Consider the following 16327-nt stretch of genomic DNA (forward strand, 5'->3'; position numbering starts at 1 on the left):
GAGTCCCCAGCGAGCAAACTGCCGGCCTCCACAGACCCACTCTGGGCTCACAGGCCGGACGTGGGCACGTGGGCACTGCAAGCCTGCGAAGCTGGGCAGTTTCAGAGAGTCCTGTTTTGCTTTCCGTTCTTCAGACCAGCCGCTAAGCAGGAGAGGCATTCGTGTCTCAGCCGTCAAAGTCCGCCCTCTAGAACCCACACCCCCATGAAACAGGGTCAAAGGTCACACGACACAGAAGCAGGACGACTGCCTGCTGCGCACAGCAGTAGAGGCAGAAAACTGGGCAAAGGCACGCGCTGGGTCTTTTTTCATGAAATAACGGAAGGAGCCCGACAACTGGCCTATAAGAAAACATGGATCTTTTAGGAAACGCGTTTGCCTCCTGCTGTCCTGTTACTTTTACACGGCCACACAGGCTGGTTTCATCCTGACTCACCAAACCCTAGGAAATCGGCCGAGTTCCCAGGCATCCCCAAGTGCCAGAAAAACACAGGCCCTGAGAAGCCAGGCTGCAGAGCTCCCCAGCCTGAGGTCTCCGCAGAGCTTGGTTCTTGCTGCCTCAAACCGTCGCCTCTCAGCTTGCCAGACGCTGCTTTGCACCATCATGTTATATACAGGATTAACAAGAACAGTTTTGATCTTGAAACACATTTTGGAGAACAAGAGAAAGTGTGTATGGGGGGGGGTGTTACTAATCATCTTTAATATCATTTTCTACAAGAATAATAATTCACAAATTACCAAAACACTCTGATGTGCACTGTTTCATCTGATCCTCATAACGACAGTGGGTGGAAGCAAGACAGGTACCAACTCCAAAGACCGGTTTAACCAGGTAAGTCCACCAAGGCTCAAAGGCTCTGAGGGCAGCATAACATAACTAGCAAGGTAGCTAGAACCTCAACTAACTGGGAGACACTTTCTGCAGGGCCTGTGTCCCCTCCCAGTGCCCAGTGATCAACACTAGGGAAGGGGGTGGGGCTACCCAGGGGTCAGAGCTAAATTGAAAACAATTCCACAGATACTCACACAGTGGAGCACTGCATAGCAGTGGCAAAGAAGCACCGCTACAGGTAACACGGAGGCTGACTAATTAGTCAGTGTAGAAACCAGGATAAGAAATCAAAGAATCTACACACATACAAAATACATTCTGTATAAAGTCACTTGTCATATGAAGTTCAGAAAGAAGCAAAATTAACCTACAGTGATAGAAGTCAGAACAAGGTTACTTTTGGAGGGGTGATGAGTGGAACAGAGCACAGGGGAACTTCAGGGGGTGCTGATACCAGCATGCATTTTGATCGGGGAAATGATTTACACTGGTGAATTCATTTGTGAATTCACTGAGCACTTTTCCATAAATTGGTACATTCAAAGCTTGGGTACTTTACTGTATGTTTAACTCCATTAGAGTTTAATAAGAAGTAAACTTGGGCACCCCCCAAAATAAATTCCACCAACGTTACTGAGCAGCTGCTGTGCTAAGGCTATGGAAAAATGCAAATGATGCTTCAAATGGCAGGGTTTTATGCGCCGACCAAGGTACCATCAGACTGCCCAGTTCAAATCCTGGGACACAGAGAAAGCAAAACGTTGCTGTGAGAATGAAGTGAGTCCCTGAAAGTAAGGTGTTCAGATATGCACCGGGCAGAGAGTGAGACCATAATCCGTAGCTATTATTATCATGGAATAAGACAGATCATTTTATAGATGACAAATGACAAAGTACCTGTCTCCCAGCAGTTTAGAAGGGAAACACCAATGTCTGCACTAAGCAGCCAGAGCAGATTATGAAAAGGCAGAAACGCTCCTACCGTCCCCCCCTTCCCTGCCCGCTTCTGTCATTAGCCCCTGGATGGGACCCAGGAAAAGAGCCCACGCCGGCCCTGCTCTGCTCCCCAGTTTCCTTTCTTTCCCCACATTCATGGAATGCTTCCTCCTGCCACCGCCCCTGCCCACACCTACATGAACTTCAATTTCTCCTTCAGGTTTTAGCTTCAGCGTCACCTCCTGAGAGAGAGACAGCCCTCCTTGACTGTGGTTCCCACTCCCGGCCTAAGTCAGGGGCCCTCCCCCAGCTCCCCGAGTGCAGTCTCCTCCCAGCTGCGATCCGTGACACAGCGCCTGGCATACAGCAGGTGATCAATACAGTGCTTGAAAAACAATCCACTCTTATTGTGCTAGTCAGACTATTTTTAAGTAGAGGTTATAACAGAAGTACAACGGGACTTGTTCCAACCTGGGATTGGGTGGGGGGAGAGGAGGTGGGGAGAGGCGCCCAGATGGCTGAGCTATCAGCAGAGGTGGCACCTACTGGGGTACATTAGACAGGGTCAGGGATGGAACAGACCAAGGCCCAATACTGGAGGGTAAGACAGCCCGAAAGGTGCTGACAAACCGCCCCCCTACCCACTGAAGGCACCCTCTTTATCACTGTTTCTTTTCCAAAGCAGGGAGTTTGCTACCCTGGATACACTCCCTGAGGCCTGGGTTGGCATCCTGGGAATTTGCTGTGCTAATGGAGCAACCCTCACTACTCTAAACGAAGGGCTACAACAGTGTGGGAACAACTAAGAGGAAAACGCCCCCAACAGGATAAAAATAAAACTGTTCATAAATTAATTTATGGGTAGTCTTGTGCTTAAACTCTGAGGCCAGACTGGGAGTTCAAATTCCAGCCCCCCCGATAGCCTGGGGTCTTCAGGCAAGTTACATGACCTCTCTGGGCCTGCATTTGCAAATCTGCAGGCTACCCATCAGTGGTGCAGATTAAATGAGACGATATATGCCAGGTCTCCAGACAGCACCTTTGCCATAGTAAAAGCACTGGGTAAACATTAGCTGTCGTCACAGCAGCACAAAATGACTTGCAAGTAGAGCAATGCTTGGAAGGAAGAATCTCAAGCTTTTTTTTCTTTTTCAGACTTCCTTAAATTATGGTTTATTCGAAATGCCATCAAGGAAATTAAACATGAGACATTTCACTAAAAAAAAAAAAAAAGGGCACCCATCATCTACAAGGTTTCTTTCCTTTCCCAGTCCTTTCTCTTTCCCAGAGGACAAGTTTTCACTGTGGGTGAGTCCCTCCCCAGGTTCTCCACATCTGGGTGCTCACTCTAAAGGCAAATCCAGAGCGACGGTGCAGAGCCCAGAGCTGGGGTGCCACATGTTTACTGAATGACAGGAAAGAACCAGATGTGGGATGGCCAACAGGCAATAAAAATCGAAGTCGGAGCAAGATATCAACAGCACTTTAATTAAAATGCTTTGGGTCCTAATTCACAACTTCAACACCAAGACAAGAAAAAGCAGCTAGCTGCTTCTGTAGATCAGACTAAATTTTTCCTATAAAAAATACACAAATTTTAGGGCTTCCCTGGTGATGCAGTCGTTGAGAGTCCGCCTGCCGATGCAGGGGACACGGGTTCGTGCCCCGGTCCGGGAAGATCCCACATGCCGCGGAGCGTCTGGGCCCGTGAGCCATGGCCGCTGAGCCTGCGCGTCCGGAGCCTGTGCTCCGCAACGGGAGAGGCCACAACGGTGAGAGGCCCGCGTACCGCAAAAAAAAAAAAAAAAAAAAAAGGTTAAAAGGGTAACTTTTATGTCGTGTTTATATTACCACCAAAAAAAAAGAAAAATTACCAAAGAAAAAAGTCACTGGCCCTCTTCTCTGGGTACTTAGGGTATTTCTCAGTAATAAGCTACACGCACTGAAGGTTTAAAATGATGTGAAATAATATATTTTTCAAAGGACATGGCACCTTACCAGGTAGTGATTTGGACCTAAAGAAGTCCAAACCTCTGCTTTATGGTACATATACTCAAAATTGTATTCTTTGATTAACAAAGACGTTAAAATCATCTAACCGATTTTTTTCCTCAAATTTTTGTGTTTCTATAATCGGGAGCTACTAAACGAAGCAGGGACACAATGTTTTGACTCTTAGCAAATGTCTGTTTAGATAAATTAAGGCCTGCCTAGTGAAGAACAACAACAAAAACAAAAAGCAAACAAAAAACCGCAAACAAAAACAAAAATCTCAATAGAATAAAAGTTATTATTTGAGTTGGTATTTTGGGATAATTGAAAAAAAAAACCCCCTGCTTACATGCAAATAATTTCATGAGTTGAGAAGCTCTTCCTATAATTAAACACCAAATAATTTTTCTCTCAAGACTATTTTAGCCCTTCTAATTCAGTCTCAAAAACCTTGACTGCACAAGACTGTTCACTAAGGAAAGAAACACGTGAAGGGTTTAATACAGGTACTAGATTTCTAAGAACTCTCCTTAGCTCACCCATACTCCATGTTTTCATTCTTTTACTTTCCTCTTTCCTCCTATGGAAAAATTTTTTGAATTATGAGCTACGTCTGTCTAGCTGAATATGCCAACTCTGCTCCTCAGCAGCGAATGGCCTCATTTGATCCCAAGTGCCCTGAGACGCCCTGAAGGGTATTAACCAGCTCACTGGTGACACAAACCTGGCACCCACAGAGGCTGGTTTGATTTGGAACAGATGCGTGGAAGATTATCCCATCAATCAACACCGCTTTTTTAAAAAACTGGAGTTTGAAATTGTCCATAAACTAGTATCTCTAATTAACTTTAAGGTAAACACAGTTTCCCATTAAAGACTTAAGAAATTTGGTCCATCCAATAATTTCCATGTAAGGAAAGTGGGTGGGCCCCAGAGTGTAACAGGAATAGATGAAGAAAACCACCTACATAATTTTGATCTACAGGCAGATGTAAATTATGAAATTAAAAACATCAATGCCATTTCTTTTCAATCATCAGCACATAAAAAGAAAATTAAAAACAAACAAAAAGCCTTTCGGTGCCACCTGGACAAATTGAGCAACAGTTCTCCCCATCTCTGCCTTACAAAATAAAAATAAACTCCAAGCTAATCGAACTGTGAGTGAATATGACACATTGTTTTCCTCAGATGTATTCACCGCATTAGATGAACTTCATTTTGGAAGGTGGAAGGTAAGCCAGCCCTCCCTGGAACCCTGGCACCAGTCTGCCTGAACTACCTTTCTTGTTTCCACTTGTATGTTGGTTATTTCTGCATTTCACAACTCTCTGGGCTGCAAAGTGCTGGAGAGGGAAGGACCGTTCCCTCTGCTCTGAATTCCCTACAGCACCCAGCTGGGGCCGAGCTGAATGCAAGTCAAGTGCAATCCTGCTGGAGAAGGCCTTACATTCCTTCTGGGTATTTCAGAGTATTTGGCACACAGTAGGCAGTTCCCAAGTACTTGTAGGTTGAATCCTATTTCAGGCTGTATTTATCACACGCCATTCCGTGCCATACTGAAGAGGTGAAAATTCCCCAGCATTAAACGAGTGAGTATTAAAATGAACTTTAATCACCAAACTGCACCCCATGCATCGAATCTAGGGACTAATAATAAGTGAGGAGGTGAGTTCATTCTAAATAACCATCAAACTATTAACCCTTTGTTTAATATTAATACTCTCCCTGAAAGAGAAGGCCTACACAGTGTGACATCTGCAATTTACTGGTAGGAGTAAATAGGGATAAAATCCACAGCTGTGGGCTTGAGAAGCATCAAAGATAAGAAAATCTGACAGCCTTGGAGAAGTAAAATAGGAAGAGTCTGCAAGTTAACCCCACTCCAAGATCCTGACGATTAGAAATATCTTCCAGAACATTCGTTCCCCTGTCAAGAAAATTTCAACCACCACCAAGAAAGCACACCCTGAACCTGTGAACATTTACTTCGCTAGCTTTGATGATCAATCAATCTAAAAGCAACTGCATGGTGACTGAAAACAAAATACAACACCTATCCACTGAGGGAACAAGGAAGGTGACTGTTACTCCTTGCTCAACCTGGCTGTATGAGTCTAAAAGCTCAGATTAGCATTTCTAGGTGTAAATGCTGCAAGGCATAATTTGAGAAAAAAGAAGAAAAAAAGAAAAATGAATGCAAGTACACACTGGGTGTGACACTCTATCAACCCCCCGAACTCCACTCTGCAAGCCACGTGTGGAAATCCACAGAATTCAGCAAGTCTCCCCATCCTGTTTGCTGCAACTTCCTCGGTTTGGAGATTCAGGTGCCTGGTAATTGCCCCGATGCCTCCCCACCCTTGACGGCCATGCTTGTTTCCCAGAAGCCACTGTGGGGCATTTCAACATTAAATACGGTTATAAGAAACACCTGGAGTGACCTGCCACCATCACCAAAACTGAGATGGCAAATCTGAACACTTCCAACAAAGCCCTTGGAAAGGTGAACCCAAAGACACTTTGTCCCCTTTTAGAGGTGAAATGTATCACGAACGCCTAGGTATATGCTACAAAGTAGCCTATAACATCATCCATAGTTAGAAAGCAAAGGCTTGGGACACACACTGATTTGTAGTGTTCCACCAAAGTGTACAATATATCCACTCATCCGTCCAACGATGGTGAGGATGGCGTTTGCTGTTGTTCCGGACGCAGGCAGCAGAGCAGCTCTATGAGCACAAGGTCAGGAGACAGTCTTGGTGCCCTTGCCCAGTAAAAAACAAAACAAAACAAAAACACCTCATCACCCAATGCCTCTGCGGTCAACCCAACATCCCCTTGAGTGTCTACTGCATGCCAAGCACTGAGGAACGGAAGTGAACAAGGCAAATTCTGCCCCTGAAGGAATGAACACATCTGCCATCTCCCAAAGGGGAGACCTATGTGATGGGGGCCTGGAGAAGGGGCGGTCTCATGAATGGGCACGTAACCCAGCGTGTGGCTAGTAAACAGGCAGTGCTAGCGCACGCTGGGGTCGGGGAGGAAGTATAGTCTACTTGCATTTACTAGGTGAAGGGGTAGGAAAGGACATTTAAGGGCAGGAGGTACATCTTAGAGAAGCCAGAGAAATCTACTGAAATTCCAGGAACCAGCAGTTCAGCAGAGTGGGAGCTTTGAGAATGTGAGGGGTGTGTCTGTGAAGCAAGCAGGGGCTGGAGCACACAGTGCCTGGTAAACCACAGGAAGTTTACCTGGATCCAGAGGGCAATGGAAGCCACTGGAAATCTGTGAGCCAGCAACGGCCAGCTTGGATTTCTGCTTCAGACCAGTGTCTCTGGTCTTGAACAAGAGTCACCACAAACTAGATACTGGTGATTCTCTGAACTATTCCCCATCCTCAGCAAAATAAATAAAAGCACTAGAAAAGACTGTCACAACTGTCCTCTACGGTTTTGTGGGGATTTGTTTTTTAATCAAATACAAAGAGATTATATGAAACATATAGAAGAAATCTAAGAATAGCCTCCTTAAGAAGACTGGATTTGTGTGTATGATTAGACCTAACTGTGAGGTCATACTTTTCTCAGAGTTGTGTCTAAAGTTGGGTGTTACCATAAGAACCTAAGAAAAAAAGTTTTAAAGCAGGAAAAAAAAAATGACACACACTACACCTTTTTATAAGGGCAATGTTGATCTGATAGCTTCATAGAGTCTGCCAAAACAAAGTCTTAAAAAATGGAAAATAATGTATTAGGCTTCCAGAACAAATAATCCAAAATCCACAATATTAACTATACGGTGGCTTTTACTGGTTAATGAAATCATTACACTGTTGATGTTTAAAATAGCCAGGTTTTCTAATCATGCCGTACTAACATGTTTTTCTACTATAACTTCAAAATGCCTTTGTATTCCTCTATTTCCCTAAACTTCTATAATGAAAGACTAATTTTATAGCTAGAAAAAGACAACTAAACTCTAGTGATTTAACATAGGTATTTATTTTCTAACCAAACACATGGCGAAGGCCTGAAGTGGTATAGAAAACACACCTTAGAGAACTAGCCACGCCAAGTATGAGACCCTGCTTATACCCTGAGAAACTAGTCCAGAACTTACAAGCCATTCAATTACTGCCCACAATTGCATTTCCTCATCTTCTCAGAGACCGCGACCCCTGGACACATCTCACTACACTGAGTCAGACAGTCTCCGATTACACTTTAACTCACAGGACAAGCCAGATAGACTTAGTCTAACATCTAAAAACTACTCAACAGCGTGACTGAGCATTTGTTGTTTATTTTCTCCACTCCAAAGGAGAAATTATGATCGATAATAAGCAGTCTGGTTCCGCTGCTGATTTACTGGGAGAAATCAGATAATCACTCAAAACATTCCATTCCACCTCTAAGCCAAAGAAAACACACCGGGGGCAAGTGGTAACACCAGACACTTGTGGACCTGGATGAAGGGCCTCGTACAGTTGGTTCTTCCCCAAAGATGACGTTTACCTCTATCATACAAATGCGGAGAACACAGACCCATGAAACCAGTCCTTTACTAAATGGGTAGCTGGACCAGAGTAAACGCCTACATACCAAAAGAGACAGAAAAGACCACTGGTTAAGAACTTCCATGGGCCTTTGGACTTGGCTTAAAAAAAGAGGGCACTATAATGAGATATTACTACACACCTATTAGAATGGGCAAAATCCAAAACAGACAACATCAAATGCTAGCAAGGACGTGGAGCAACAGGAACTCTCATTCATTGCTGGTGGGAATGCAAAATGCTACAGCCACTTCAAAAAGACTGTCTGGCAGTTTCTCAACAAAATAAACACACTCTCACCATACCATCCAGTAATTGTGCTCCTTAGTATTTACCCAAATGAGCTGAAACCTCTGTCCACCCAAAAACTTGTACACAGATGTTTACTGCAGCTTTATTAATAATTGCCAAAACTTGGAAGCAACCAAGTCCTTCAGTAGGTAAATGGAGAAGTAAGCTGTGGTACAGCCAAACAGTGGAATATTATTCAACACTAAAAAGAAATGAGCTATCAAGCCACGAAAAAACATGGAGGAAACTTAAATGCATATTACTAAGTGAAAGAAGTCAATGTGAAAAGGCTACAGGCTGTGTGATTCCAACTATATGACTTTCTGGAAAAGACAAAACTATGGAGACAGTAAAAAGATCAGTGGTGGCCAGGGGTTAGGGACAGATGAAAAATCAGAGCACAGGGGATTTGGGGGGCACTGGATCTGCTCGATATACTATTATGGTGCTACATGTCATTTTACACTTGCCCAGACCCACAGCATGTACGACACCAAGAGTGAACCCTAATGTAAACTATAGACTTGGGGTGATTAAGATGTTTCAATGTTGGGTCATTGATTGTAACAAATGTACCACTCAGATGGGGGATGTTGATAATGGAGGATGGGAGGAAGGGCAGGGAATATTGGGGAAATCTCTGCACCTTCTGCTTAAATTTTCTGCAAACCTGAAACTACTCTAAAAAACAGTTGTAATAAAAGCACACTGCTCTCTTCCCAGGGTGTAGCTGATTAGCTAGGTAACTTCCTGAATACGTTCAAGGAAAATGAAAGACATCCATAATCGCCTTTTGTGTTCAAAACATGAAAGTTAATATCACAATTAGAGGAACTAGTGAGAGCCATGAAGGCAAGTACTAATAGGATTCTGGTACCATCTTCCCTTCAAATAAACTCGATAGTGAAAAATCTAGCAAAGCCTTCACTTAACTGAATATCTAGACCTTGTCAAACACTTCCTGGGCAGCTACCAGCAAGGGCTATATTTCAGTTAGAGTTGTCAGGGGCTGTGCAGCTTAACCTTGACATAGACTATGACAGTGTTGTTCAATGGAATCCTTACATCCACACACCCAGTTCATGTGGTCGCACACATTTCTCCTCGCAAATTACACACCCTAGAGATCAAACCCCCCAAACAAAATCTGCGTCCTAGGTCAGTTAACTCTAACAAAACTCTCAAAAGCTGAAAGGAAAAAAAAAAAAAAGCTGAAAGGAATCTCTCCTCTGCATTTGCCTTAGTAACACCTGCCAAGTACTAGGGAACTCAGGAAACCACAAGCACTTTATTTGTTTCCCTGATTATATTAATCAGAGATTAAAGAAGCATGGAGAAATTTCTGGTACGTATAGGCTGTCATCTAAAACAATTTTAAAATTTGACTCAGTGAGGCCACGGAATATTTCACAAGGCGTATTTGGTGAAATGTCAGTTTTAGTTGCGGGAAGTACCAAGGAAGCCACCACCTCACACGCTCTTCTCGCCAAGTATTCAGAGGCCTCTGATCTTATACACCAGGAACGAATGTGTATGTCCATGCAAAGCCAACGTGTGGTGTACAACTTACAGACCTACTTTTTAATATGGCCAGGTGTCAAACAGATAACCCTTTCCTAGTCTCTCCACCCCGCCCCATCCTCCCTCCCCAACAAAAACAGCCTGAATTGCTCACAGTACGCAAGAAGCCAGAGATTCTGTTTCGTGTAAGTGTTGCTGCTTTTGGTGGTTCACATTCTCCAAGAGACCAACGAACCCTCTCATTTACTAACTCCAACCTTAACTAAATTGCTTCCACCAGCTTCCCCCTCTTCTCAAACCCCCACTCACCGTAGACATCTCTCTCAGCCAAAAAAGCTACTCAAGAGGCTTGGAAGCGGCTGCCTCTGCAAATTCCTCCCCCTTCCTACCAAAAGGGCACTTCAAGAACTTTACAGTCTGCAGACACATGAATATGGCTCCAATGCCATCCACCAGGGCTGGATTTGAGCATGCGGAGTGTCTTTCAACAATCAATTTCTAGTTAGGCTGCCCATCACACTGAAACTGGGGTGAAAACCTGCTTTCTAAGCAAATTCAGAATGCCATCCAGTTCCCAAGTGTGAGCTAGCACTGGGGGGGAGCATACACACACTCCCTCCTCCACTGAAGACTTTTTCCTGGCACAGGGGCATCCTAAACTCACCCCATTTCCTTTCCAGGGTCGTGATCTTTGATCTGCCCCCAAGTTCATGCCTTTTTCTCCATCTGAAGGTTCAGCCTAATCAGCTATTCTGCAGCAGCAATAGCAATTTATCCCCTTGGTTTCTTGACACTTTCCTCTCTCCTCCTGGCTGTGAATCTGTTTTGATCTCAACAGGGCTGTCTGTAGGGGGATCCTGCAAGTTAATGATGTGGCTAGCTGGCAGGGATGGTAGATGAGAGCACACAATATACTTTTTCCAGTTATGTTTCGCCTCACCATAGCTAATAGTGGCCTTTCTAAAGGCCTGTTACACTAAAAGGGAGACCTACACCCCTAAACTTCCCCTCTTCGGGGGCGCCTCTGGAGGCCAGGTGGAAACAGAACAGACAGCCCGGACTCCGAGGCAAAATATCCCTAGACACTCCACCACCAATGAAGCAAACACACGTACATCTTGCTCAGCAAGGGAGTCAGTCGATCCCCTTCACCCAGGTTTCGGCCGGTTCAGGCTTCGTAGCCTTCACTCTGTCCAGGCCGGTATAAGATGCTGCATTCTCCCGGCTGTACACCGCCGCCGCCACCCCCCACCCAAGGAAAGGGCTTCCAACGGAGGTGGGAGCATCAGCTCCGGTACCCGCCCTTCCCTCTCGATCCTGGCCAGAAAAACTCCACTTCCCGGATTCCCGGCCACTCTCTCCCGCCCCCTCCCCGGGCGATCCAGCCACAGCGCCATCCTGATGCCAGCGAAGTACCCAGCCCAGCTGCGCACCCCCCGAACCCCAACGCAGGCCCCCGGAACAGGCCCCGGCTTCCTCCCTCTCCCTCTGCCTAGGGCTCCCGGGCTCTGAACGCACCCCTCAAGCAAACTAGGACTGAAAAAAGTCCCACCCCGCCTCCCCAGCCACGCCGCCGGCCTCCAGCTCCGCCCGGGAGGGGCCTCCTCCCCAGAGGCGACAAGGAAACGCGGGTGGTGGTTCCAGCAGCCTCCTCCCGCACCCCGCGAGGGGCCTGGACCCGGGGAGGGCAGACCCGCGCGGCCCCGAAGGGACACCTCCCTCTCCCCCACCCTCCAGGGCCGGCGGGTCTTGGCAGGGAGCGTGCTCTCTGCGGGTCCTCGGGAGCCTCGGGGAGCCCGGGGGCCGCCCGGGTCTGGGCGCAGCGTCTCCCGGGGGCGGGCGGAGGTCGGCGCTGCGGCGCGCCCGTGGGGGACACTCACGATGGTCACGCTGGCTTTGCGCAGGTCGCGGTTCTCCTCCTGCAGCGCCTTGCACTTGAGTTTGTAGGTCTCCAGCTCGATCTTGAGCACCTTGTTCTCCTGCTGCAGCGAGGCCAGGCGGTTGGTGAGCTCCTCCAGGCGGAACGGCGAGATGACAATGCCCCCCGACTTCCCACCGCCGCCGCCTCCCCCGCCGCCACCGCCGCCGCCGGCGCCCGAAGTCGACGAGCAAGACGACTGCATGGCGGCCGAGCTGCCGCTGCTGCCCCCCGCCCCGTCCGTGTCGCTCTCGCTGGCGCTGTCCGCCATGGCCGCGGCGGGCTGGGGAGACGACGAGGAGGAGGAGCAGGGAGGCGGCGGCGGCGAAGGCTGGGCTGCGAATGAGTGGGCGCCGGTCGAGCACAGGGGAGCGCCGAGCTGGGAGCCTGGCAGCAGGGCGCAGACTCGGAGTGGCTGCGAGAGAAAGAGAGGGAGCTTCCCGCTGCCAAGGGACCTCCTCTGCCAGCGAACAGAGACCCCGCCCGGGCTCGGGCAGTATTGCACTGGGGCGCGCTCCAGCCGGGCCTGGCGCGCTCGCTAGGCCGCCCGGCAAAGCCGGCCGAAAGCTCCGAGACCCGCCCCCCTCCGCCGCCGCCGCCGCTGCCGCCGCCGCCGCCGCCGCCGCAGCCGCCCTCCTCCTGGCGTGCGCCGGACGGCTGGGGAAGCGCGGGCCCGGCCGGGGCGGGAAGGCCAGGCCAACCTACGCGCCAGCCGCTCGCCGGCCACAAGTGTTCCGAGGGTGGGCCTCCCAGCCCCCTGACCTAAGCCCGAGGCCGCCCATCCTCTTCCGGGCTCAAGCCAGCTCCTGGGAGAAGGAAACATAACGACCCACTAGCCTCGCAGGTGCTGGGGACACGTGGAAAGGTCAGCCCGGCTCTGGTATCCAGCCCCGGCCGAGCCCGTGGCCCCATCTTCCGCCGACAGTGTGTGCTCCTGTCTCCCTCTGTCTGTTTCAGACATACACGCAGCCCTTTTAGTTTGATCTCCGTGAGCTTGCCTGGGAAGCTTCGGATAGCGCTCACAGAACAGAAAGTTACCCTGCAAGGAGCCGAGTAGGGCGAGGCGACAGCAGCCACAGGTTAACCTCGTTAAGAAAAAATTTGCAAAAGAGACACGCCGCCCTCTCTACTCCTCCTCCTCCTAATCTGGTAAACCACACTGCGCGCAATTGTTTAAACAAGGTGCAACTTTTTTTCTCTCTCTGCATCTTGCAGACAATGCCAGGACCTGTAGCGCAATAGGATTAAGACAGTAACATTTATCTAATCCCAAAAGAAAAAAAGAGAAGCACTTTCTGTGGATTAAAACGTCTCTTTTAAGTGCCAATTTTCCAAAGTAACTGCAAACAGAGCATTCGGCTATACTAATAGTGGTGATTAAGTGGGAATACAACATAACCATCATTCTTCTTTACGATCATTTAGCCCACTTGTAGGAAAGTTTAGTAGGTCAAAAATAAAACAGAGTAATTATGCTACTGTGGTCTAATTCAGGGTTCTAGTTTTGAAAAGCATAAGAAATTCAAAATCAAAACTTGTATTTCCCCTCTCCCCTCCCAAACAAAGGCTTACAGGAAATTGGCTCAGCAGGTGAGATGATTCTAAACACTTTACACGGTTGACACAAAACAGCTTTCACTTATGTATAAAAATCAGAAAATGAAACTGACCAGACTAGTTTTATTATCCAAGCTTAGCCAACGGAAGAACAAACACATGGAAACAAAAAATAGGAAAAAATAAAGTGTAAAATTTTTTTTATTGTTTTGCACTCTGGGGAAAGTTTATAAAGTGTTAGGAAGAATAAAGAAGTGGCTTTAATGATTTTTATTCCAACTCCTCCATTATCTTTAAACCTAAACTTGACTTAATGATTACACTGTTATTCAATGGCTAATGAAAACTGGTACCTGGGAGTAAACTGAAACCTCCAAGTGTTCCAAATGACATCGTCTTTTACCAAGATGGCTGCTTCTAGCAGACAGCTCCAAAATGCCAACTGCAATTAAGCCCCAAATTTCTCCTAATTATTTTTTAGTTTAGTACTAGAGGACTTCTGGACTTAGCCACTGTTGCTGTAGCAGGAACAAAAAGAAAACTAGAGAGCTGGCTTTACTCTTCAGAAGCATACAACCAATGTAAATAATTCTGTTAGAAGTGATCCAGTTTAATTTTCACTGAAACTGACTCCTCTCGCTGACTTTTCCTTTTGGGGATCTGCTACATGAGACAAGCAGCTCGTTAAATTGGAAACGGCTTCTGGAAAACTCACTTGCTGAGTGAAATGGAGGAGCAATGCTAGCAGGGAGCAGTGCCACAAGGCGAAACTCAGACTTAACAGCATTCTTTCCACTTTATCCAGCACCGTGATAGAATCTTAAGAGCCAGTCTGGCTTCCATACTTCACAAGTTTCCATTGTTCCCTATCCCACAGTATCTTAAAGCTTCCACTTTTCAAGCTTACTTAGAAACATTCCTTCCAGGCAAAGCAGGGGGCAAGCTGGCTCTCAGCTTTATCACCAACTGCCTCAGAAAGAGGACCTACTGCTACAAGTCAGCAGAGGGGTGGGGTTTAAAGTGCCTGACTTTCTTAAAGGGCCCACGGTTATGGTAACAAAATGGATTGGTCTTGAACAGGATCTGGAGGAAAACAGCATTCTGACCTGGTACCCACAGGCAGTAACTGTGTTTAGAAGACTTTAGGGAGAAAGCCATCTTCTAAAGCTTCCCTGCTGATACAGATGGGAATAAACTGGAGAATATTTTTTCACTGTGGTTTTTTATTGTTATTGCAAAGCAGAAGCGTGTCTAATTTTCTACTTGTAAAAGTGGTTCCCCTTATAAACAGACCATTTATCACAACACTGGTTCAGTAATAGCATTACAATGAAAACACTAGTTACAAAACCAATAATATCATTATAAAACTTCTTCCCAGCTTTCCAGGGGAAATGAATCAGAAGACTAAGTGGTAGTCTGTGTTGCCTGGAGGAAGAAGAGACAAATGTAGATCGTCACTTCCATTGGAGAAATAACAAAATTTTCTTTTGTCCTAAATTCAAGCTGCAAAAATATGACAACAAAGATAAAGAATACCTATAGTCTAATTACAAAGCACAACATCGAAATCTGTCTGAGTCCATTTGTGCGGCTGATTTACTCCATGGCCTTGGAACTTTCAATAATAAAGTTAAAATAAGGGCATAAATCATAGGCGATTTTTGTTGTTTAATTTTTTGTGGCTCTAAATAAATTGCTGTACTTATCTAATTACATTAGTGTGAGATACAAGTGATTTCATTCAAACTCTGAAAGGATTTAGTGGTTGCAAAACCCACCATTGCAGTTTTAAAAAGAATTGGAGTAAGCCAAGTATGAGACGGTTATCACAGATTATCAGAATTTGGATAGAATCGTAGAATGTGCCACTGGGGTGCTATCATTTCTTGAAAGGTAATTGATAGTGTTTATTTAAATATATCTTGATTTAGAGGCTAAGTCTAGTCCCTAAGTCTGGTACAGAGTTTCTCACCCTCAGCACTATTAACACTTGGAGTCAGAAAATTCTTTTTTTTTAAATTGAATTATAGTTGATTTGCAATGTCATGTTACTTTCAGGTGTACAGCACAGTGATTCAGTTATATATATATATATATATATATATATATATATATATATTCTTTTTCAGATTCTTTTCCCATATGGGTTATTACAAAATACTGAGTATAGTTCCCTGTGCTATGGCTCTACAGTAGGTCCTTGTTTGTTATCTATTTTACATATACCAATGTGTATCTGTTAATCCCATCCTCCTAATTTCTCCCTCCCCACCTTCCCCTTGAGTTACCATAAATTTGTTTCCTATGTCTGTGGGTCTATTTCTGTTTTGTAAATAAGTTCATTTGTATCTTTTTTTTTTCAGATTCTACATATAAGTGATATCATATGATATTTGTCTTTTTCCATCTGGCTTACTTCACTTAGTATGATAATCTCTAGGTCCATTGGAAAATTCTTCACTGGGGGCATGGGTAGAGGGGCTGTCCCGTGCATTCCCAGCCTCTACCCACTAGACACCAATAGCGTGCTGACCAGGTGTCTCCAGGAGTTGCAAAATTGCCCAAGGTTGAGAACCACTGATCTAGTAGAACAATTACTTTTGCAGGGCAAAAGCAGGCCCACTTTGGAGTGGCTCTTCAGGCAACATATTGATAACATACCAGTGAGCCATTAAGAGAGGCTCCCTCTCATTTCAGATTCCCAGTGTCTGGGTAT

General features: G+C 46.1%; 1 protein-coding gene across 4 annotated transcripts in view; it reads right to left on the minus strand.

Annotated features, from left to right (window-relative positions):
- CCDC6 (coiled-coil domain containing 6) overlaps positions 1–12495 on the minus strand; it is a 144134-nt gene extending 131639 nt beyond the window's left edge. The window contains exon 1 of one of the 4 annotated variants that reach the window (XM_060127170.1): positions 12014–12491. In XM_060127170.1, the coding sequence (XP_059983153.1) occupies positions 12014–12322 (309 nt within the window). In that variant the 5' untranslated portion in view covers positions 12323–12491. Of the gene's footprint in view, positions 1–12013 lie in introns of all 4 variants that reach the window. The other 3 variants (XM_060127168.1, XM_060127169.1, XM_060127171.1) reach the window with 3 other exon arrangements.
- Positions 12496–16327: the final 3832 nt, after the last annotated feature.

The sequence above is a fragment of the Lagenorhynchus albirostris genome, chromosome 16 (assembly GCF_949774975.1).
Source record: "Lagenorhynchus albirostris chromosome 16, mLagAlb1.1, whole genome shotgun sequence".
In the NCBI taxonomy this organism is placed as follows: domain Eukaryota; kingdom Metazoa; phylum Chordata; class Mammalia; order Artiodactyla; family Delphinidae; genus Lagenorhynchus; species Lagenorhynchus albirostris.